Source organism: Melopsittacus undulatus, chromosome 8 (genome assembly GCF_012275295.1).
Source record: "Melopsittacus undulatus isolate bMelUnd1 chromosome 8, bMelUnd1.mat.Z, whole genome shotgun sequence".
NCBI lineage: Eukaryota > Metazoa > Chordata > Aves > Psittaciformes > Psittaculidae > Melopsittacus > Melopsittacus undulatus.
In genome coordinates, this window is record NC_047534.1 from 7,243,266 (window position 1) to 7,268,660 (window position 25,395).

The following is a 25,395-nucleotide window of genomic DNA, read 5'->3' on the forward strand; positions in this document are numbered from 1 at the left end:
CTGGAAGGCTGCTATGCGGTCTCCACGCAGCCTTCTCTATAAATCTTCTCATATGCAGGGATGCAAGCTGGAATGGCAGTGCTCAGGTTCCTCCCTCCTTCAACATTAAAAAGGAAAAAGCAGATAAGGTGAACAGGACCTAGCATCGTGCTTCTGACAGCCTGGGAAGGTTCAGTGCCAAACAGCACAGATTTTGATCATGCCTTTTACTCCAGAATTAAGAGCCTAATAAAGCTGTATGACCAGCAGGTTAAAGGAGGTGATCCTGCCCCTCTACTCTGCTCTCGTGAGACCTCACTTGGAGTATTGTGTGCAGTTCTGGTGTCCTCAGCATAAAAAGGACATGGAACTGTTGGAACAAGTCCAGAGGAGGCCACGAGGATGATCAGGGGACTGGAGCACCTCCCATATGAAGACAGGCTGAGAAAGTTGGGGCTGTTCAGCCTGGAGAAGAGAAGGCTGCGTGGAGACCTCATAGCAGCCTTCCAGTATCTGAAGGGGGCCTATGAGGATGCTGGAGAGGGACTCTTCATTAGGGACTGTAGTGACAGGACAAGGGGTAATGGGTTTAAACTTAAACAGGGCAAGTTTAGAGTGGATATAAGGAAGAAATTCTTTACTGTAAGGGTCGTGAGGCACTGGAATGGGTTGCCCAGAGAAGCTGTGAATGCTCCATCCCTGGTGGTGTTCCAAGGTGGGGTTGGACAGAGCCTTGGGTGATATGGTTTAGTGTGAGATGTCTCTGCCCATGGCAAGGGGGTTGGAACTGGATGATCTTAAGGTTCTTTCCAACCCTAACCATTCTATGATTCTATGTTTTACACAGACCGCAGAAAACTACTAAAGCACTAAAATGAAACATGGATTTCTCATTTTCAAATTATTCCACTTCTTTCTACTTCTAATTTGACATTTCCTGTTTATAGTTACAAAGTATTCAGCAGATACACTGTTTCTTGGTCAACACCAAGAAGCTGAAGAGCATTCTCTATCATTAACCAACACCTTAGATGCATGAAAACGTTGAAATTAAACCTAGCTGGACAGGAAAATGACAGCAATTAAGAGTATTTATATGCATTGAAGTCATCAGTTTCAGTAAAGAGGAGAGATCCATAAATCTATCTGTATTTTAAGAATCATTTTTCCAAGCTATTTTGAACACTGATGGTTGTATGGAGCCGAAGAGACCCAGCTGACTGTACAGAAAACTGTTTACTACATTCAGAAATGTATTTATGAAAGCGTAATTGAAAAGGTAAAGTAAGGTAAGCTCTACAGGCCAAATTAACTCAAAATATAGCTTCACTCTCAGATCCAAAGACACTGATCAGATTGCTGTAATTAGTGAGAAGTAAGCAGTTGTGACACACTGAGATTGTCAGATGAAAGCCTGTGCAAGTACAAAGTGGTTTTATAGCTCTGAGAAGTACTATACCCAACCTAGAAACAACAAACAAAACCAAACCACTGGAGTTATTCTAATAATCATCACAGAAAAATTTCTACAGTAAGTTTTCAGTACACTTCAAAAGGAAAATAAGGAGGATTCAGAGTACATTCTTGCTCCTAATCAAAGCAGTACATCAAAAGTTAGAAAAGGGAAGAAAAAAGACGTGTACTGAAAAGCATTTATTTGGGCTACTTTATCTTCTATCACTCTGTAAAAGCAGAACAGCATGTTTAAAATTTGGAAGTGACATATAGAACTGTTTGAAGGGACAATAAAGAAAGAACAGGTTGGCAAGCTTCTGCTAGTTTTGCATGTCAAAATAAAGGGAAGAATTTAGTGTAAGTCTATCTGCCTTTTATAGAGATTCTCAACTGATACTACACTACATAGTGAAAAAAAAAATAGCTCTTTGCAGTGATTTGTGGAACAATGTTTTGTCCTTTACCTGCCAAGGCTGGCAACTCAGAAAAATACGTAAGTGGGTTCAGATTCTGTGTCTTCGTTACAAACACAAATTAGAAATCTCTTTGTCTAACTGAAGGGATATTAAATAAAAATAAAAATCAGGTATGCAAGAGGTCCTAAAATCTACTTTTAATTACGTAAATTCTGTAGTTATTAACTCACATCTGGAACTGGCAGACATACCACACATTTTTCACTAGGTTTTACAAGCAAACTTCCAAAAAATCTGTAATAAAGGAAAACTGAGACAATTTCTTAGCACAGAAAATAATTTAAGCTCTTACCTTTTCCATTGGGAGCTGAATGGACGCTTTACAGTCTGAAAATTCAATTGTAATACTGGGGCCTTGGATTTCTGTGACTACATATTGTAGTTTCTGTGATTCCTTTAACATCTTCCTATTACTTCCACCAAATTTACCAAGTACACGATAAGCCACATGAGAAATGCTGTCTGCAGGATTGCGCAGTGTACGCCATAAAGCCTGTAAATATTTTAAATGTTACATGGTCAGACCAGTCTCACTTCAACATTTTTCAAGTTGTAATGTAAAAAAGTATTAAGGAAGACACTTATTCTTGTATCTGGCTGATCTGTAAATTCCAGAAAATAATTATCTAGATGGAATAAAAGCAGTCTTGGCTTGCAACAGTTCAACTGTTTAGTAATAAGGTTGTCCTTAATGTAGTTTTAGATTACATCAAAAAAGCAACCTAGTTAAGGCTGAAATCAAACAACCTCAAAGATCTAGTTCTGAAACATAATAAGCAACTAAAGTATCATATATAAACTATATGAAAGCAGTGTATTTAGGGAAACAGACACACTTAAAACGCTCAAACTTTCAGTCACATCATCTTCACTGTATACATAAGACTTCATATAGCTGTCAGTCATAAGATGCTGAAGGTAATAAGCTTGTGTTGTTTGTTTGGGGTTTTTTTGTTGTTTGGTTTGGTTTTTTTTTAATTAAAAAATTTAAATCGTTTTCTGCATCAACTTATCTTAAACACAGTAATAGTCTTGCTACGGAATTCCAAGTCTTAACTTTAACCCAACTCTTTACTGCTTTAATTCCAACTACTAACCATACACTCTCTTAAAAGTCCTTAACAGGGGTATAGAAAAAACAAATCATTTTTGAATTTGTCACAGTTTTCAGTTTAACAACACAACACCAACTGGCCTTATACATACACACCAGACTGGTATGGTTCTCATAACACATTTAAGTTTTTATAACCAAAAGTTCACCCAAATTTCTAATAATATTTAGTGAATCAATGACCTCTTGTGGTCTAATGGGAAAGAACATGCTTACCTGCATTAGCTCAGCTCGAACTGGCTGAATGTGATCATACAGAAAGTCTGGCTGCAAGTTATCCACACACAATTCCAGAGTTCTTAAGCCTTGGCTAACCAGGGTCTGAGATCCATTGAGAGCAGACACCAAGGGATCCATCAACATTGGCAGATAAGGCAGTAAAGAGCTCAAACGAACTGGCACAGTGAGGCAGAGCTCTACAAACAAGTCTTTCATGTGTTGTTTATGAAGGCCACTTTGCAACATATTAAGTCCTGCAAATCATTCAGAAGTTATACAAAGGAAAAAGGTAGTTTATTGTTACAAACTGCTGTTTCCTAAATTTAGAATAACCTCACATCTTTAAAAGCTTTCAAATCCATAGATACTGTAGTTACAAAATGTAATACCATTCACAATTTTAACTTAGATCTAAACATTTTAGGTCGTAAATGCTTTTGTAGGTACATGTATATACAAAAGGAGCATCTATGCATATCCTAAAATTCAATATTAAAGTCAATAAAGTAGCATTTGAATACAGGTGAAAACCAGAAAAATATCGTTTAACTCAAACCTCAGCCTTGTGTCAACAACAAAAAAATAAAATCCACATAGAACAAACTGGTTTTGAAATATCTGGAATTCTGAAAATAAATATTAAAGGATTTCAAGTACATTCACTGTCCCATACAGACTAGACACATTGCCCAACTTATTTTTCTTCCCATCAAGTTTTCATAAACCTACCTAGCACTTCTGCACTGACATGTATCATATAATGATCAATAGATAACATACACATTTGCTAACTACAGTAAAAATTGACACTAGAGCTGTACATGGAAACCACTGGATTACACATTCCTGGAATTGTTCCCATTAGCTTGTCCTTAGGTTTAAACAGTTCTCCACATTTCCTTGCTCATCATATCTCTGGAACACAGTTCTTGTAAGCACAAATCCTCAATGAAACTGATTATTTCCATTTCTTTTTGCAGACTGACATTATGTGCATTTACATTTACCATGCACTTGCAGGTGCATACACATGCCCTCAAAAGCAGATCAACCAGAGCTTCTCTGTAATGTTCTACCCACAAAACCACTGATGGCCTGGCACCATTGCTTCTCCTGTTACTCTTGTCCCCCAGTGCTGTATGCTAACAAAGCTTTCCAAGCAAAAAAATATATGAAAGAAGCAAAACAAAACAAAAGAACAAACAAACCAACAGCCCCACAATGTGAAGCAGAAAAACAAGCAGCAGAAATTGTGAAGCAGCCAAAACTATGGAGCCTGAAGCAGCTGATAGCAAATGAAAAGAAGCCACATTCAAGGTATTTCATCAACTGCTAAAAATTAGAAACTACTTATCAGGGGGATTAGGGCTTTAGGTTTGGGGTTTTCTAATTACATAACTTTATTACTACTATTTACATAAAAAGATCAGAAACTAGGGTGAAGAAAGATGGTATTGTTCTACCTTGTAGTAAGTTTGGTAACAGCGGCAAGAATTCTTGATATAACAGATCATGACTGCCTCCTCCAATAGATCTGAACAGTGCTCTGAGTAGCAGAAAATAGTTATAGGGCTCTTTGGCAGTCTGTGCAAGTTCCATAGAGCTGTTCACAATCTTGTGCAAATGGGGCTATGAAAAAAAAAATAAATCTTGAAGATTACTAAAATATTATCATCATTGTACTGTACAATAATAGCATGCAACAAGTTTCTCAGATCAAAAACCTTCAGCTATTCCAACTACTCTGATCCCACACTAATTTTATGCCACTGTTGAAGCAGGTAAAAATTAAATCTGTATTTGAACAGTATCAAGAACCCTAAACATTGTTTAATTAAATCCTGTTTTCATATTAGCCAAACAATCAAGCCTGCTTGCTACCGCAAGCAGTAACTTTACTATAAAACTTTCTGCAAATCTGACACAATGAAGAAGACTTGCTCCACAGAAGCCAGGGATGTGTAGCAGAAATCAGAAGTGTCAGAATGACACAATATTGGTTTACTTCTGATCTAACTTCATCACTAATTCTTAGAGCTTGTGAATGCTAAAACTGCACTTTGAAAGCAAACTTTTACAAGTAAAAAAGTGGTCATGGAACCAGTGGCCTTTCTAGAGACATTAACATTTTGCAGAAATCGTTAAAAACAGCTGACAAATACAAGGAGTCTCACAGATCAGGAACAAACAGTGATACAATTCTGGATTTCATTAATATCTAAAAGCTTTCTACATTGTTATGCAAATGCTGCAAATAGCCTTCATCATTCAATTAAATTGTCTACCCAATGCCCGTATCATCAATCCTGTGAAATAAAAGAGGTAACAAAAGCGTGAAACTGTGAAGGTAGTACATCCCATTCTTTAAATTGGATCTCCGCTTATAAAATCCAAATGACCTTGATTCTGATGACAAACTGGAAGAATTTAAGCAAGATTGTATTAATATATTGCTTCATATTCTTTTGTCTTTCAAAAAATATGGAAAAATTAGTAGCCACCACTTTGTTCCACCCAGAAAACGATACTGATCCTGCTGTTTAAGCACAGAAAAGATTATCACACTGTTATGTGTATCAGAATGTTGTTTGTTCTAAGGTAGAAGGAAGAGACATGGAGAGAAACTATGAGAGAAGGAGCAGCACTCAATATCTTAATGGTTTTTCTGGGTATAGGCAGCTATTACTTCTGTAAGAACAGAACATCAAGCTCAGTATTTCTGTACTCAGTGAATAATGAGATGATCTCACCAACATAAATAGATCCTTGGACTACAAAGATAGTATGATGTCAATAGCAGAAATAGCATTCTTTAATGCAGACTTTTTGAGAGCACAAAAATATCTAACTAAAGAGGTAAATGTCACTGAATATGACATGAATGAACAAAATTCAGCAACATACAAAAAAAAAGAGTGATTCCAGTCTAAGCAAAAGTCTTAAGTTAATTTGGAAACAGAGAGGAAAAATATGCAAGAAGATATGCATATCCTGACAGTGAAGTTACATGGGTTTATTGCAATCCTAATCAGATCACAAACACGTATCAGTCATTTATTTTCAGAATTAGTGTATCACTTTGTAGCTTCAAATATGAAGCAAACATTCATAGAAACCATCTTTTATAAATAAGGCAATGTACCCTGCATTTGGGAAAAACGGAGATGTTTCAGTAATAATGATTCAAACATGAAAAGACTATCAACTGTTAGTGTAAAACCAAAGTTTCTTCAGACATCTGAAGAATGTATTCAGTAAAAACAGATTTTTTTGGTTTTAAGACAAATGACCTTTACCTTCAGCATTTGTTCATTTTCAGCGGCAAATAGTGAAACTGAGCCAAAGACTAACTTGAACAGCTTGAGATACAGATTGGAGAGTTCCACATTAGAGCCCATTTCTGGCAGCCGATCCAGAAGATACTCTACCAAAATCGTTGCAAAGAGGGCAGAGGTAGTAGGGTTTGCCAAGAAGGAATTGGCAACAATCTATAGAATGAAATGACAAAGGAGTTATTGTTGCTATAATGAAAAGAACAGAGGGATAAATGCACTACCCATTTAAAACAAAGAGCTAAGACAAATTTCTTGCCCCATCTCCACTGCTACCCAAGTGATTCAGGTTATCCTCAGTGGCAACAATCATGCCTGTAACTTAACCATTCAAATTTAAAGTTTAATTTTAAATGTGCAATATAGAACTTGTATTCTGTAAAACAGAACACTAACACAACCACCTCAACAAAACAAGAACTCCACAATGTTCAATATATTTCAAGAACAAAGTCTGCTCAGGGAGGTCACTGAGTCTCCCTCTCTGGAAACATTCAAAACCACCTCACCAGATTCCTGTGTAACCTGCTCTAGATGGCCCTGCCTTGGCAGAAGGGTTGGACTAGATATCACTGTAAAGATCCTTTCCAACCGTAACAGCTCTACGATTCTGTGTGATTCTATTCATATCTTCTAAACTTGGTCTGGAAAGCTTCTGAGAAGCCATCTTCACAAAAGTGTTTCTATAGACTGCTTCAAATCCTGCATGCTAATTTCAACATTATTATTTCTAATTCCGTATCAGCCTTACATAGTTTCAGGTATAAGCTATTTTCTGGATGGTATTTATTCTCAACTGAAAAAAGTAAACAAAAACATAATACCTGAAGAGCATAGTTTTTTGAGATTCGCTCCACCATGTAAGGAACTGTTGTTTGAAAGATTTCTTTAAAAGTTAAAGGGTTCATCATTGTGAACACACCAGCAAAATGCTCCAGAACTTCCTTTTCCTCTTTCATTCTGACTGTCTGACAGTTTGCTACTCGAACATATGTCTGTCCATTCCCTGCTATTTGGACCTACAGGAATTGAGAACACACATACACTGGTTACAGAATTAGGTAACCTTTTTCCCACACTATTCTTAGAATACCTTTTGAAAAAAGAAAAGGCATTTTACAGGTTTCACATGAAGCCACATACAATTAGAAGAGCCAATGGTGACAATCAAAATATTAAAATAGAATATTTCCTACCACAGATTTTAAAACCACTAAGTCAGAAGTGGAGAAAGCCAACAGCAGGAGATATCACAGCATATTTGCAAAGTTACTTAATTCCAAATCATGTACATTTAAATTTCATCAGTGCTATGTGTAGCTACAGAAGACAAACGCAGTCGTGTGAATACTTCAACTGATAGCTAAACTATCTCTTGAAAACATCTAATCCACCACATAAAAGTCAATTGCTTTCAGTCTGACCTGACTGTATAAACACAAACAATTACAGCTGTTAAGAAAATAATTTGCTCCTGGTAAGTGGTAAGTACTTTGAAATTCATAACATTTCCCAACAGCTGTGATCCTGAAATTAAAGACTTTAGGAAAATATACCTCACATGAGATTTGTCTTTTAGCTGGCAAATAATTCCTTATTAAAAGATCTAACACAGAGTAACTGTACAAATAAAAGTGCTAAACAGTCAAGTTACATACCTGATAAATATCTAATGCTTGCATTGCATATTTTACCAGTTTTATATAGATTTGAGTCTCCTTAGGTTGCAACTGCTTATTAGGAATGAATTGTGCTTCTGAAAGAAGATAAAGAATAAAGCAGTGGTTAACCATTAAAAAGAAGTATTTTCATTGTTTTAATTGTAGAATTACAAGAGATCAATGTAATTAAATATTATGCAGTTTTACCACCAGGAGCTTTGCATGATGTTATGCCCCATGTGATTGTCTTGACACCACAGACCAAAGTCTTCACTAAGCTTCGGCAATCTGTGACCTGAAACGTCTGTTTATCTTCTTTTTCTTTCTCCCCTTGTTTTTCAAACACAGGTACTGGTGCAGGGGCCACTGGAGTGGCTGGGGCAGGAGACGGAACAGGAACAGGAGCTGCATTTGCTGCTGTTGGTACTCCAGGTAATGTGGCTTCCGCAGCCCCAAGTTCAGACTGTGGCTTGCATTTCTTAAAGATTACAGACAGTTGGTATCGTGCTATAGTGTGAAATTTCAGAACAAAAACCTATGGCAAAAACAGGAAAGGCAAATCAAAGAGCAGGGAGGGGGAGAAAACAGAAAGTAAGTTTCTTCTTCAACTAACCATTCTAAATTTAAAAATACTAATAATTTAAGTCAGCATACTGAGCTCAAAAATTTACAACAGTATTCCTGAGGTTACCCAATGACAGCAGACATTTAACGTGCTCATTTAACATGTATCAACAAGTACTTTGCTTACTTTTCAACAAAATCTAAAAGTAAAAATGTTTGCTGAAAACTAGTAAAACCATCAACTAAAACTGACCTCTTCAGTTCTACAAAATGTACAGCTATTTGAATTCATTTTTAAAAATACGACTTAGTATTTCAGTCAATAAATATTTACTACTAAGCAAAAAAAACCTCAGATTCGTCAGACCTATATTTACTGTATATCAGATATGTATTGAAAGATGTACACATTATAGGTTTTATGTATGCAGCATATCAGCCTTATCAAGCGATAATCAATCCTGCAGAACAGCGGTCCCCAACATTTCTGCTCTTGGCTGATACCAAACAAGGGATGTAAGGCACAAAGTTTCAATTTAGAATTTCCTGTACTTTCCAGATTTTAAAGTCTACATCAACTTAGCTTGCTCAGGTATCTCCGCACTACCAGCAGAGTTCTGTATGCTCCCTTCTTGCCATCAGCTGTATTCCATATTTAGGATGAAAGCCATTCCCTAAACTGCTGCTGCCTTAGAAAGGTAATACCAAATAATCTGGAGATTACTAAAATGACTGAACTCTTCCCTGGGACACTCAGAACTGTGAAAGTCTGTCACTGACAGAAGAAGAGTCAAAGATGCAAGGAGATCCACTACATCCAAAATTTTTAGATGACCAAAACAAGCATCCACACAGCTTTGTCTGTCATCTTGAAGCACTGCTTTTAGATTTCAAGACATGGTCTCACATTAGATTATTAAACCAGTGTTTACCCTACAAGTGTTTTACTGTTTTACAACCTGAATGCATCTTTATGCTGTGGCAAAAGAAATGCTAGGCAACCTTCAGTCATTAAATCTTGGCTACAGCAAGTAGGTTGCGTTTCACTTGTACTGGACCATGGATGACAGCTTCCCAGGTGCATCCCTGATTTTCAAAAGTAACAAAAAGAAAAGGCCCCCTCAAAAGTCCTCCATATAAAGATGATCCTTAAAAGGATCAGTAGGTCTTGAAAGTTCAGATATGGCACATATTACAGATTATACTGGGCTATGCCAAGGACCTGTGAGATAATCCTCTTACCCTAGCATCACAGACATCCGGTTTCCTGCTTTGAAACAAGTCACTAAATGAATAAGCTGAGTTGGCAAAGCACCTCAGCTGTATTTGAGATATTATCCCAGCTGCACTGCATTTTAAAGAGGCCTTCTCTAAAATCCTGAAATGAAATACAGTATGCAGACTGTTTCTAGATATTCTCATTTCTGAATAAAGGAGAAAGTAAAATATGATTGATAACATACTATAAAATAGGATATTGAACACATTAGCAAATGTTTTAAACAAATTAATACCTCCAGCATTCTCATAAGAATATCTCTACCATTTCCATTTTCCTGCTCACTTTTAGACCGGATACAGTCTACCAAATTTAGCAGAAGCTTGCAAGACATTGTCTGGATACTGCTAGGCAACGACTCGTCATCAATGTTCTTGGCAAATAACTGGACAGCAAGGGAGAGATCATTGAGTGGTAAATGTTGACGGACATGATGTACCAGGTCTGCCAGTGTACTATATGCAAGTGGTCTATTAGTAAAAACAAGAAATGAAGAAAACACATTGAGGACAATTTAGATTGTTGTTAATTGCACTTAACCGATAATTACTGCCTGGATCTATTTCCAAGATTCTAAATCCACATTTTCTATTTTTATATGCAAATCCCAAGTTCACACACCTTTTTTAATTACACAAGAGAATTATAACCAAAGATTCATTAATCTGTCTCACAACACTAATGCTACTTCTCTCACCTTTCCCCATTGCCGCACATCATCCCCAGCACACATTAACATGAACAGCTGACAGCAAATTAGCATGTTTTAAACCACAGTTTAAGAAGCTTTGGCAACCTGTTTCACAATTGATGATCACTGATTATTCATGATTTCAAAAGTAGTGATGAAAACAGATTTGGAAAATCATTTATTTTTAAATACCAGGTTTAAGCATCTAGGAGAGAGAATACTTCTAGATCTAATACATGTTGTCTGTAAGGTACACTTGATTCTTGAGCAAGAGGAAGTAATTCTTCTTGCTTGCATAATTTCATTTGATCAGCAAAAGCACATAAAAACTATATATAAGTATCTACTGAAGTCAAAGAAAGTAAGTATTCTCCCCATTTGTTTTTCAATTGTGAATGAGTAAGTTTTAAAGTACTTTTTGCCAAAATAGTTTAAATCTCATTCAGATTTTACACTGCACATGAGATTTAGGCAGTTTCATGAAATATAAGGAAGATACCGAGTTGATTTCACAATAATGACTGTTTCAGTTGTGCTCTGCAATTTAAAAAATCAAATCATGTTTATTCCCCCATTTATCTCATTTTGCCCTGCACTCACACTACCATGCTGCAGCATCAAAGTGTTCAACAATAAAAACCCTACAGCAACAGAAGCCCTTCCAATATTGGAATCTAATAAAATCAGTTATTTAAAGCAAAGATTTAGGACCTTATACAGACATTACTGTAAACATTAATAAACTTTGAAAGATACTAGCCCTGGCAGGTACTCAGAACGCTATTCCAAACTTTCTGTCATACCTCAGTGTCTCTCGGGCAGTGTATCCAGAGCCAATTAGTATAGATTCATCAAAGAGCTTGTCCATACATGGAATAAATTCTATATTAAAAAAGGAGAAAAAAGAAAAATCTATACATGACTGACATAGGAAATAGTCAAAATAAGACAGTTAAGCATGAAATCACTTAAATATTTAAACCTAAGTCAAAGTGTTTTGATTACAAAATTCATCCCTGAAGCTTACAAAAGGCAGTGTCTAAATGACATTTAAAAATAAGCAAAGAGAGAAAGAGGAATAGCCAGCAACTTTCATTCTCCGCAGATTTCCAAACAGTATTAAAGATCAAAATCCAGCATTTTCTGAATGAAATCTCAAATGGACAGGGAATCAGTCAGGTACACTTAAATTAAAGGGACAATATGGTAGCTGTCTTTGCTTTAAGAGAACATCACATTCTGCAAATTATGGAAGAAGATAAAAGGAGAACATCAGCTACTGGTTTCTGAGTGGGGTAGAGATCTGGAAAACTTACAATGGAAAAAGCAAACAAAGAACGGGAATAAAGATTCTAAATGCAAAGATAATCCATCATTTTACACGGCAGTCACCACAACCTTGTCATGAAATTAATAAATTCAGTCATAGCCAGAAAATAATACGATGAAGAAAAAAAAGGTGAGTCCAAAAAATAGTTGGAAAGGAGCTTCCTTTGATCATCAAACCACTCTAAAAAAGGAATTACTCTGGTGGTGCTACCAGAACAAAGAGTTAAAGACACAAATCCTGACAAAAAAAAAAAAAAGGAAATGCAAACTGAAAACCTGTAATGAGTTTCTATGTATTTATCACATTTAACATTAATATTCCTGTGTTTTGCTATTACTCTTACTATGAATTAGAAAGAAAAATTAAAACAAAGCAAGTAATAATAAACTGTTTACACTGGACTATTGATTGAACTCTCTCATTAAACTTCATAAACATAAGAATGCATTACGTTGAAATTAAGTCATGTTCACAATGTTTAGTCATTAGGATTTCAGAAATGACACACAATCCATTCTAGCCTTTTGAAGATGTCCTGGGTTCAGCAGTAGCAGACATTTTTTTTCCTTTTTGGTAGCTGGTGCAGTGCTGTGTTTTGACTTTCGGCCTGGGAATGCTGCTGATAGCACCTATGTTTTTAGTTACTGCTCAACCTCTGGCCAAGGACTTTCTGAGCCTCATTCTCTGCCAGGGACGAGGGGAGGCCGGAAGGAAGCAGAGACAGGACACCTGACCCAAACTAGCCAAAGAGGTATTCCATACCATAGCACATCATGTCCAGGAGGTAACAGAGAGTGATTCAGGAAGGGCTAGTGCTCTGGAGGGTTGGAAGAGGTATTGGTCAGTGCTCAGTCAGGCAGGGTGGGGTGAGTTATCGGTCGGCGGGTGGAAAGGTGTCGCATTCTCTTCACTTGTTATTTCCTTTATCATTATCATTATTATTATTGGTAGTAGCAGTTCTGATCTGTGTTATACCTTAGTTATTAAACTGTTCTTATCTCAACCTGTGGGAGCTACATTCTTTTGATTCTCCTTCCCAACTCGCCAGGAGTTGGGGAAGCAAGGGGGGAAGTGAGTGAATGAGCTGTGTGGCTGGGTTTAAACCACAACAGAAGTAGACATCTCTATCTTCTAAGCTAGGTTCTAAAACCTCCACCTAATATTTATGTGCATGCCACAAGTTATTGGTATGAAATACTCCTGGGGGTAGTGTTTACAGTGATGACAGTAGAAAGACTGAGTACAATTTCACCTTCACTCTCTTTTAAATCAGAAACATAGCTCCACATACACAAAATGCATCACAGTAAAATACAAGGCATTATTCATTAACCCTCAATCAACACAGAAGACTCAACTTAAAATATTATTTCACTGACAACAACTGCAAGACTGAGAAACATGAAACACTTTCCTCAGCACTCATTTTGCCATGTAAATTGAACTGCACCAACAGAATGATCAAAGCCTAATCTTCTACAGCTCTTCACACACTTTATATCCCACTTCTCTTCCTCACACTCTTTATTCCTCCTAACATACCATGTTCCTTCTTCATCTTAACATTTCTAAGCATTTCCTCCTCTACATTCACTTTGGGCTGCCAGGTAGCCAAGAGCAGGGCTGGAAGGATGAGTTATCAATATGTGTCCTAAAACACCAGACAGCTGACCAAGAGCAATGAATGCCTAAGCTCATACCGCTGTTTATTCCTCCAGTGGAGACACTAACTCAGGTTTTGTCCGCTACTCAAAAACTGAAGTTCACAAAGGATGCAGAACACAAAATCTTTAAGACCTTACTACTCTGCTGAATTTGGTTGAAATGGGCCAAGTTAAAAAGTTATTAAGAAGAGTCTAAAAACTGTAGAAAAACTAAGCTAATTTCTTCAGAAAAATAGTCAAAACAGCTTTCCATGTAACCACAATACTAAATTCCATAACTCAGTCTGGAGAAGAAAAGGCTGTGTGGAGAACTTAGAGCAGCTTTCCAATATCTGAAGGGTGCCTACAAGGATACTGGAGAGGGACTCTTCACCAGGGACTGTAACAATAAGACAAGGGGGAATGGGTCAAACTTAAATAGGGAAAGTTCAGATTAGATATAAGGAAGAAGTTCTTTACTGTGAGGGTGGTGAGGAACTGGAACAGGATGCCCAGATGAGTGGTGAATGCTCTAGTCCTGGCAGTGTTCAAGGCCGGGTCGGACAGGGCCTTGGGTGACGTGGTCTAGCGTAAGGTGTCCCTGCCCACAGCAGGGGGGTTGGAACTGGATGATCTTAAGGTCCCTTCCAACCCTAACCGTTCTATAATTCTAACTAGGAAGCATGCTATCTTTTTTTTTTGGCAAGCTAACAATACCTGTAAGACATCACACTGCTCCATAACTGCTGTTAGCAGAGGAAAAGAAATGGGACCACACAGCAAAGATGAAAAGACAGAAATACTGTCTTTTAATACTTTTACAAGGTACACTCATCTCCAGTTTGGCAATTCTGCCAAAACAGAACACATCCACCAAACCCCATTAATTCAGGCAGACCAAAAAACAGGTTTCCTCTGCTAAAGGCAAATAGTAGATAAACTGAATCAAAAATATGGTATCAGGATTTCACAGAACTACTTCCACTCAGGTTAACAGATTAGTATTTTAAAGTATCCACGCAATTAAAGGCACAATTACAAACTAACACAAATGTTTATCATCAAGTAGTAATAAACTGGAACAGCAGATACTTGGAAAGCTAGAAAAGGCACCTGCTCACTCTGCCAACTTACTCAGATGATTTTACTTAACAGTCAAAACGAAACAGAAAAATCACACCCACTCCAAACCAATCAGAAGTATGGAATAGTCTGAAACAAATAATAAGCAATATGCCCCTTAAATACACATAAATAGTTAAAAATCTTCCCATTTATAGATCAATTTTTAAAAAGTACTACATACGGCTCCTCAAGTCTGTTGTCAAGATGTGCTTAGCAGCAATCAGAAGCTCCTTTCGGAGGTGTGCAGTTTCAGCTGGACAATTGGAGAGCAACTGCAACATTCCTTTTACCATTTGCTGAGAATATTTAGCCACTAATTCCTACAGTAAAATAACATAAATACAATTATTATGACATTCTATTTTAAAGGCTTGCTTTACATTTGGAAATAAAATTCAATTAGAATTCACTTGTTTCTCTTTACAAAGTCTACTTATAACAGTAAAGTACAATAGCCATTCTATAAATGCTCGGGGCGAGAGAAACAGCACATTTTTACTATGCATTCACATGATAATACTTCTGAGAGGATGGCCAAGCATAGCCCTGTCTTCAGTTTTGGAACACACTCTGGTCTTCAACCCCTGATACACTACAGTCATGCTGGTCACTTGCCTGACAAGGTAATTAGAGATCTGCTGCACTAGCAGTAACAAAGCAACAAAAATACAACCTACCTGGTAAATTCTTATGATGTAAGCCAAAAAAGACAATGTTTTAATTTGAGCAGCGATAAAATCGGCATACAATTCCTTGTTATAAAGTTTATGTTGCCTGAAATGAAATTGAACAGCAGTTACAATTTTGTTCCTCCTCTTTAATACCTTCGTTTAGAAAATTCACAGAAGGTTCAAATTACATCATCTTGTAGTGAGGTTCTTGCTTCCTAAGGTAATAAAATCATCATGGGAGAGCTCATTTTCAACAAGCTCTATGCCATTTTCATTCCCAACATCTCATGCTCCAAGCAGAAATGCACAGCCTCCTGAGGCAGCCATACAGTTTTCACCCTTCTACAGAAAGCCAAGGCAATACATTAGCATCAAACATTTGGCTTCATTCTTCCAAGCAGTATTCCCTCCCACAGACTCATCTGTCTGTCTGAAGCTTCAACCATTTATTCAGATCATCAAGGCATATAGAAGTGAGATTTTTACTCCTGATGCCCTGCTCAGCACTCTTTGCTGCTCCTTATAAACATCTATCTGAAGAAGGAAAAGTGGCACCCCTATCTGCAACATTACGAGGCTTCACCTAAGCCTAACTTAGAACAGAAAAAATGTACCCCTGGTGGTAAAGATTAAACAACAGCTAGTGTCCCAGCTAACATGGTCTACATCACATACTATTTGTGGTAATACAGATTTGTGTCAGAAACTCTACAGTAAGAAGAGAAACAAAAACCACAGGACATAAGACAAAAATATTCTGCACAATACTGAATGGCAGTTTTAAGCAGTTTATCCCAAATGATATCAAAATACCTTTAAAATGCTCTTACCTTGCTTGAGCAGAAACCTGTATTATAATAGTGTTCATAATCAAGGGCACAAATTCAGCTACTACGTTATGAATGTTCAATTTGTAGAGCTTAAAAAAAAATAAAGTATTATTAGAGAAATGTACAGCTCACAGTTATAGTCAACTTATTTGAGAGCTAATCAGAAAAAAAAATCTCAGCAGCTTATTTTTAGACCATATTTTAATCTCAAAAATACACTACATTCATTTTTAATAGTATGTTAGCCAGCAGAAGTTCACAAGCCATTTGGAGTAAAAAGCATATATCTATTAATATATATATGAAATATTAGATTTTACTAACCTGGTACATGAGAACAACAATAATAGGTAGCTCAGCCAAGACCTTTAGAGATAATGATCCCCTGGGAATTATAGAATGCTGAAAGAAAGAATACATGGGTTATAAACAGTTTAGTTATGAATTCAAAAAAGTATATGAAATACATTTTTAAAGAAACTACTCAGTTTAACTGCACTATATTTAGTGATGATAATAACATTCAAAAAGCACAAAGCCATTAGGTATTATATTACATTAAAATCCTGTAACTATAGCTGCATAGAAAAGATCCGAAAAGTTTCAGTCAGCTTCTGCAAATAAGTCTTGATAAGAAAAACAAGCCAGAAAGCCTATTATTTTTACCTGCCCTTATGATTTGGGATATTGTGATACAGACAGCGTCACAACTAAAGAGCACTTGAATACTCACTGTTCTTGTCTCACTGTCTTCTCGCTCAGGGTTTACTTTCACCACAATTGTTGTAATCATGCCAACCATTTCAGGAGTAGGAACAGTGTTCTCTGGGATCACCTGAGGATTCTCAAAATACCGATTCTAAAAGCAAAGAGGAGAAAATAGTATAATGATGCTAATAACAGTCAAAAAAGCTATTTATCTAACTGGAATTCAACCATATAATTTCCCCCTACAACTAACTGTGGACAGTTTTTTCTTCTCTGCACATGATGCTCATGCTGCAGGATCTACTAGGACTACAGACATAACCTGCAATCTTCCACTACAGCAAGCAGCAGAGAAGCATCCCCAACCAAGGTGGTTCTTTTGCTAAAGAAAATCATCCAAAGAGATGCTCTGTATCACTGAGGAAGAGCAGGTGATGGCCTCCACATAGATCAAGCACACTGAAGAGCTCTGTCTGCTGCTGGGAAGTACATCACCTCACCTTTCCCTCATGGATACATGGACGCCACTGCAGTCAACTGCTTTAATAGACAAGTTTACCTCAAGTTTACCTCAGTTTGTTGTTACTAGTAATACTGCGCTATAAACAGAAAGCTTTCTAATTCAAAATCTAAATCTCTCTGGTTTAGATGTATTTTGTTAAATGCTTTTATTAAAACTATATTTACTTTGTATCACTAGATACAAAAGTAATTATGTTAGTATCTTTTAGAAATAAAATTAAGAAATAAACACTACCTGTCTGACCATAGTAAGGGCAATTTAAGAAATAAAAAGCTTACCACTACTTTAGGGAGTTCCTTGTAAATCTGTTTCACAAAGTCCAAAAAATGATGGATCTAGTAAGGAAGAAGTCAGTTTACCATAAAGAAAAAAAGGTTTTCACTGGTTTAGAAACTCTGCATTAACAGTACAATTCTTCACAGTCACCACTAGAGCATATTTTTCATATTATTTAAAAAAATCTGAAAGCACTCAATTATTCCTTCTGTTTTCCAATATTCATTCCAATTGCACTTGGAAAGAATCCAATTTACCTATCATCTCAACATAGTTCCAATACAGTATATCATTAGAAATAATTACTACAAACCAACTAAGCCTTCCCAGGAGTAAATGAACAAAAGAAAGCAACAGAATAAAAATGAAAACTTTCAAATGCTCCTTCATGAGTCACAGGAGAGAAACAGGGGTGGGGGGAACAATCATAATACTCCTTTTCCAGGATTTTTCCATCATACACTAAAAAGTCACCAATTATCTTCCCTTCTGTGGGAATTTATTCCGTAGTTTAATCCATAAACACTTTGTCCATAAACACTTAAGGCAAAAACAACTAAGCTTTAAGAGTTTGGGCTTTTCCCAGGGTTGCAGCACTGTGCAATCCTCTTTTAAAATTACTGTAAAGTAAAATACATCAATAAATAAATATATGGTTACCACAACAGGTCAGCCAATATAGAAAGGACAGCGGGGAAAAAAAATCCAAACAAAACAACCCACCTGAACAAAATACCATGACATTAAGTTCTATACCATATAACAAGATGTATGACCTACTTCTTGAGTGATTGCTGGTCGAAACTGTTTGTGCAATTCGATAATTATTCTTAAGCAAATCAGTACATTTTCTTCATTCTCCGTCTGAAAACAAGAGAATCTTCAGTGAGCCTACTGCTGCATTCTTCAGTTCCTGCATAAGTACTTCAAAACCCTCTAATATTATGCTCTGCAACCTTCAACTGCCCCATTAATTTTCATGAGCAAGATGACTTTCCTTTGATACAAATTTACCTTGCAGACTTAGAGCATGGCTAAAGTTAAACACCCCTACCTGAACAAAACACAGAAGTTTCAACTCCAGACCATCAGACCTGTTTCTATTGCCCCACAGACAGACACACAAGTGCGTTTATTTACACACTGAGACACCTCCAAATAGAGCAGGTTATTTCCTGTGAGCTTCAAAAGTAAGAAACAAAACAGTCTCTAGAATAAGGCATCGGCCAAAAAATTATTAATGAATGAATTATTGAGCATGAGAACGTTCCCTGCATTTGTAAAATCCAAGTTTCTAAAGGGCAGAAGAGAATACTGAGAAAACCTGTAGATAGTAACATATTATACTGGTGAAGCCAGAAACACAGCTACTCAAAATCCTACTCTGAGCAATTTTTGCAGCTCAAGGAATATGAAAATTTGAAACAGTTGTAAGAGAAAAAAAAAAGAATACCTCTAGAAATCTAAACATCACAGACAGGATATTTTTGGTATGTAGACGAAGATGTTCATTTGTTGGTATTCTGTGAATTATTTCAAGCACCAGCTTTCGGAGTTGCTGAAAAAAAAAACAACTTATTAAAACAAAAGATAAAGATGTGACAGAACTTCTTAAAAGCCCACAAAAAAAGCACCAACCAGTTAATCAGTTGTGACATGTTTTTAGCTTAACATTTCTGCATGCTTCAAAAGAAGAAAGCCATTTTACTTTGTGTGGACATAGGAAACCTCAGAACTATGCGTTCATGGAACACTTCATCCTTCAGTAGTCAGTCATTTACAAAAAGTTACATATAAATACATGATGCTTCCTACTACCCACATATGTGAATCAATTCTAACAAATTTACTGCCAGAAAAAGGAAATTATTAGACTATGTTTAAGGAACTCAAGTATTTAGTGCAACAGATTCAACTTCTGCCTTTCATTCCACAGTAAAGTCAGTAATCTGTAACAACCTATCACATTTCAGCAAGAAAATTCTGTTGCCCATAGTTTTTTCTCACTCTTCATACAAGCCCAGACTTACAAAATTTGTAACTAACTTATTTAGAAACTGGACATTTTCAATTTCCTGCCAAATGACAGATTTAAGAATAAAATCTATACATACATCAGCTCATTAGGTTAAGCAAGTACCAAATAAGTAGTCTGCTGCATCCATTGCAAAAAGGTAAGAGATGCTCCAGTGTTTACCTGTGCTGGCTTCTCCTGCAGAAACTGAACTTCTCCATCCTGTAGAAAGGTGAGAAACCTAGGGATGATGTGTTCCAGGAATGTAGAATATTGAGGGGATGATGTCACATTCTAATTAAGCAACAAAAAATAACAGCAAAAAAAAAGGAAGATTAGATATTAAGTTACATTCAAAACCACTATTAAACATTTTAAGTAACTTATTATATTCAGTGATTTTGCATTCACTGATACACTACAGAGCACTATTAGTGAATAACAAAAGTAAACACAGATTAACCTCTCTCCTCCAATCCAAATGGACTGTAAAATGAGTATTTTTATATATATTTTAACACTGTCACCTCACACAGAAAATTGAATTGGCATAACACACAGGTATTTTAAATGGGGGGGGGGGGGGAAGTGCTGTAGATGTTCTTGAACAAGAAAGACTGACAAGCACACCCACATTTCATTGCTTTACAATTCCCAAGACTTTCCAGGCACTGTTAAACTGAGATTTTAGTTATTTCTGCAAATGCGTACATGCATGCATACAGCACCCAAACTAAGCATTACATGCCACTGTGAAAACAATATTGCACTACTGTCCACTTGTGAAACCAGAAATATCAGATGAGCCAGCTTCCTCCATCTGCAACTGCTGCATCTGCCTTAAAGAAAATCTAACCAACTACTGTGAGGTTTATTTGGAACCTCAGCTGTAGTTTATATACCTGTAAAGGCAGTTCTCTGAAGCAGCTGTGATGCAGAAGCATACTGGCCAGTTACTAAAGATATATCTAAGAATGCAGCAGTCTTTTGAAAAATCTGCATGGGTATTGCAGGGGTTTATTTCACCTTTATTTATTCCTTAAATAACATCAAAGTTTTATAAACCCACCTCCTTTTATAGATTTCCACTACTATTCTCAACTTTGCAGTAAGATTATGTAATATGCAACCATAAACTTCATTACATCAGGCACTATACAAACAAAAGGTTTTTTTATCCCAAGGGCTTTCAAGAAAGCAGACACATCATAAAAAAGGTACAAAGCTTTTTAAATGCATGTGCTAGTTTTGGCAGGGGCAGAGATAATTTTTTTCATAGCAGCTGCTATGGGACTATATTGTGGATTTGTGCTGAAAACAGTTTTGATAACTCAGAGACGTTTTTATAATTTTTGAGCTTTACACAGTCAAGGCCTTTTCTGCTCCTCACCCCAGGAGGCTGGGGTTGCACAAGGAGCTGGATCCAGGACAGCTGATTCAATCTGACCCCAGGGATATTCCATACCATTAGATGCCATGGTCAGCATATAAAGCTTCCCTTCCTATCCTCTCCCCCATCCCAGGAAAGGGGGTGAGCAAACAGCTGTGTGGGGCTTAGTTGCCAGCTGGGGTTAAACCATGACAATGCAAGACAGGACAGTATGAACAATAGTTTAGCTTGCATCTTTACTTCACCTCAAACATCTTCCAAAAAAAGTCTGTCTGCATCTTCTCCTCCTTCACCTCCTTTATAGTCTTTACAATTCTGAATGATTCTTAACCTCCTCAAGTTTATGCCATGAGAATGGTTGCACTTTGGAGGAAGAAAGGAATGAAAAAGTTTCGAACAAGCAATGAAACAGGTATTGCTGCATTCTAGTAAAGTGGCTCACAAATCCATTCCAGGAAAAGTATAGCTTCACAAATCCAGCTTAAATTTCTGAAAGCACCTTCCCAATAACTGCTAAACAGCAAGGACCAGAAAATTAGCATAATGCCTGCTACCTATATGAACCACACAAGAAACTAAAAGCCCCACTACTCTAACAGAGCTCAGAATAACGTTGCTGGCACAAAACATAGGAAGCAGCAACGGAGGCCGATTCTGGAAGTTTTTTCTCCTCCAAGAGGGAGACTGGAATGACAATGAATACACTCTTCTTTCCCCATGTGAAGAAATGAAGAAAGGAGAAAAAAAAAAACAACGAAACTTCAAACAAATAATTTCTCAAAAACGAGATTCAAAACTGCCAAGTGTATCCATCCAGAAATTGGTTTAGAAGAGCAATGACCTCTACTAGCCCAGAATGCCATAACAACCAGCCCAACAACTGGCACTGCCAAGCAGTTAATGTTAAGGTGGAGCACATCAGTTTTAAACTTCACTTCCACAAGTCCTCCTATCATCAGTTCTTCCCCTAACTAGCAAGACATCCTGATCAGTAATGCAGCAAACAGAATTTGAACAAACAGCTAATTTTTAAAAGAAGTAAAAAACAAAAACAAATAAAAAATATCTTTTGAAGTGGAAAAAACCTGAGGAGCTTTACAGCTATTGAAAACTGAAGTAGGCAACAGAGTTAATAAGGGGACTATGGAAACAGAAGACAAGAAGAAACCATCTACCATTAACAAAATGCAACAACACTGCCCACAACCTCTACAGAAAAAATTGAACTACAACTATATTAGTGGATCCCTCTTGCCCCCTCAAACAAGTGTTTTCCAGCAAACAGAGCTATACTTCTGCACAAGTCAATTCATCACCTCTTTGGGTAGGACCACACTACAGAACCAAGTGAGTTACAACAGAATGTTATCAAAGCAAATATTGAACAAGTTCTTCCCTACTGAAAACAAAAGCAAAGAGAATCAACTAAGCCACCAGATTCTAAATAGATCATTAGACTAAGCTGTTAAAACTATTCTTTTAGTCAGATAAATTTTGTTGGAGATCGCAGGTCAGCTTAAACAGGCACAAAACTCCACACTGATATTTTTAGATAGTCACTTATGGTAATATGAAGCTCTGTAATATGCTCTCCATGTGTATATAGATGCAGAACAGACACCTACTTAATCACTTAAACAAACTAAACAAAGATTAAGCCTGTAACTTTGGGGTTGGTTTATTTTTGTAATACAGTTACACCAGCTTTGAATTTATTCCACCAGTAATTCAGAAACAACTAAAACCGGCACAGCTTTCAACATCCAGCACCTATTGGATGCAATCTAGCATAAAGCTTACTTTAAAATATCCAAAGACATTAAACAGGACTAGAATATGTATTTAGGTTTCCTTATCATGGACTATGCAAGATCACTTGAAATAAAGCAGTTAAGGACAGAGTATGTCACAATAGTAGCACTTTTTTTTGATCACAACATGACTAAAAAACTAGATAGAGAGATAATTACAGTCTAAGATCTAGAATTACATTCTAGATTCTAGGATCCTGAACTTCTTCTTACAAAATAACAAGTTCTCCATAATTTCAAAATAGACACATAATAACTATTAAACTAAAGCGTAATTTATGCTAACACAGAGTTAGATTAACTTTTGTCTCTTTTTCTGCTGCTCATCTAAACTTAACGGTCCATCACCACGCAAAAGATGTCATGGGAGCCATCTCCACTCCTGATGTCAGATCCTGTATCTGACAACTCCCTCTGTTCCATACTATGGAACTACTCACAGGAACCAGAGAGACTTCTGCTTCATAAGAGCACAATAAACATTTGAACTAAATCAAAGAAGCTTTAAATACAGAAATTTCATATTCAAAATGAAAGAAAAATCTATTTCTTCACCTTTATTTAAATGCTTACTGAATAATGATTAGAGAATGAAAGATTTCTCCAAGTACAAACACTGTAATTCTTCATTAACCTGAATAATTCCTAAATACAAACCTAAAATCAGTGACTTATGATTTATACTTATAAGTCACAAGATACTAATATTTTACCCACATAACATCAGAAATCAAACCAACAAATGTTAAGCACCAGGAACAATGCCATTTCAGTAAGTTAGCGGATTTTCCTGGGTCTTCATTTGGGTTGTTAGGTGTTTTCATATTTACCTCAAAATTCTCACTGACTTCTTGCATCATTTTCAATTTGGTTTCATCAGCTGAAAATGAAAATTCAAGCAAAAAAAATAAATATAAACCTACATCAGGAATGAAAACACCAGACTCATTGATCAAAGAAGCAATCAGATCTTATCAGTTTAGCTATCACTGCCGAATTATAAGGCATACAATTCTCACAATCAACCATCACACAAATGCGCACACACACAGCTCACTCACTTTGGCTCGTGTAAGTATTACTCATCATTTTGCTTCTTCAAAAATCAAAAATCAAATGGAAAGCAAAGTGAATTCAACACATATTTATCAACTGTCTAAACAATACCACAATGTTTGTGAAACAAACTACTGAAGGACTTTCAATAGAAAAAAAAAGTATCTTACGTGTATTGACATCTGTAAGAGCAGCCACAAACTGAAGGTATTTTTTCATCAAAGTGGTTTGATCCACCACAGTAGGCCCTTGTGCTGAAACAAACGCCATCTTGGAGGACGAAGGATCAGCTTTCAGCACCTAAAACCAAGATCAACAAACCTAGAAAAACATAGAAAAAAATACTTGTTAATTTAAATGCTTGGTTAACACCAGCTACTACATCACCTACATCCATTCTTTTGACACACTGAAAAGGGTACGTCTTTTCCAAAAGGAAAGCCTACATATACAATGTCCAGTATTTGCAGCACTCAACATCACAGGAACACTCTTCTAGACAAAGGTGGCTAGTGGGCTCTTCACACCATAGCACAAACATTCACGCGTTTCCTTTGGTCCCATTTCTCGCAGCAGCAGCAGCTCGGGGATGCTCCTTGCACCGCACAGCTGTTATCTTGTCCAGTCGGACCTGAACTCGCAGGTCCCCTCGGAAACATCCCACCAGGACGCACTCCCAGCGGTGCCTGGAGCTGTCCTGCTGCTACAAGCTGCCTTCCTCTTGTAAAGAAACTCGAAATTCAGTTAAGATGGGAAAACCTCTCTCCTCACTCGGACGCTTTCCTGTCAGCTCGCCTCACAGCCCTCCTTAGCCCAGCTACCCTTAAACAGCGACGAACAGCTGGGGGTGCTCCCCAAACATCGCCCCGGGTCCCTCCACGGCTGCCCTAGAGTCGGGGTACTGGGCGCCCGCTGGGCCCCGCGTCCCCCTACCTTCCCCGCCGCAAGGCTGGTAGCCACCGGGTCGCTCCCTGCTGCCAGGGCCATCACGCCGATCCCATCGCCGTCGAAGCGCCCGTCCTGTGGACAAGAACACCCCTGAGCGACGGCCACAACTGACCCCCCATCCCTCAGCGCCCCCGCGTCCCTCCGGAGGCCTCCGAGCGCAGGGCTGCCAGGGCTCCGGCCCCTTCCTCCGCCCCGCGGCGCGCCGGTTCCGCCCCGCTCTGCGCCGGGCCTCGCCTCCCGCGGCTTCGCTTCACCCCGCGCCAGGCCCAGGCCCATACGGAAGCGCTGCCGCCCCCGGCG

At 37.5% G+C, this 25,395-nt stretch overlaps 1 protein-coding gene across 1 annotated transcript in view; it reads right to left on the reverse strand.

The window, feature by feature from the left end:
* Positions 1–25,143, reverse strand: part of TRRAP (transformation/transcription domain associated protein) — a 99,761-nt gene extending 74,618 nt beyond the window's left edge. Inside the window, exons 1-21 of the mRNA XM_034065312.1 lie at positions 25,081–25,143; positions 24,318–24,468; positions 23,922–23,971; positions 20,074–20,184; positions 19,330–19,434; positions 18,657–18,740; positions 17,879–17,935; positions 17,103–17,228; positions 16,694–16,771; positions 16,370–16,458; positions 15,546–15,642; positions 15,050–15,188; positions 11,574–11,652; positions 10,315–10,549; positions 8,444–8,771; positions 8,234–8,331; positions 7,400–7,594; positions 6,540–6,731; positions 4,707–4,872; positions 3,241–3,497; positions 2,203–2,403 (exon numbers count right to left, since the gene is read on the reverse strand). Coding sequence (XP_033921203.1) covers positions 2,203–2,403; positions 3,241–3,497; positions 4,707–4,872; positions 6,540–6,731; positions 7,400–7,594; positions 8,234–8,331; positions 8,444–8,771; positions 10,315–10,549; positions 11,574–11,652; positions 15,050–15,188; positions 15,546–15,642; positions 16,370–16,458; positions 16,694–16,771; positions 17,103–17,228; positions 17,879–17,935; positions 18,657–18,740; positions 19,330–19,434; positions 20,074–20,184; positions 23,922–23,971; positions 24,318–24,417 — 2,787 coding nt within the window. The 5' untranslated portion in view covers positions 24,418–24,468; positions 25,081–25,143. The remainder of the gene's footprint in view (positions 1–2,202; positions 2,404–3,240; positions 3,498–4,706; positions 4,873–6,539; positions 6,732–7,399; positions 7,595–8,233; positions 8,332–8,443; positions 8,772–10,314; positions 10,550–11,573; positions 11,653–15,049; positions 15,189–15,545; positions 15,643–16,369; positions 16,459–16,693; positions 16,772–17,102; positions 17,229–17,878; positions 17,936–18,656; positions 18,741–19,329; positions 19,435–20,073; positions 20,185–23,921; positions 23,972–24,317; positions 24,469–25,080) is intronic.
* Positions 25,144–25,395: the final 252 nt, after the last annotated feature.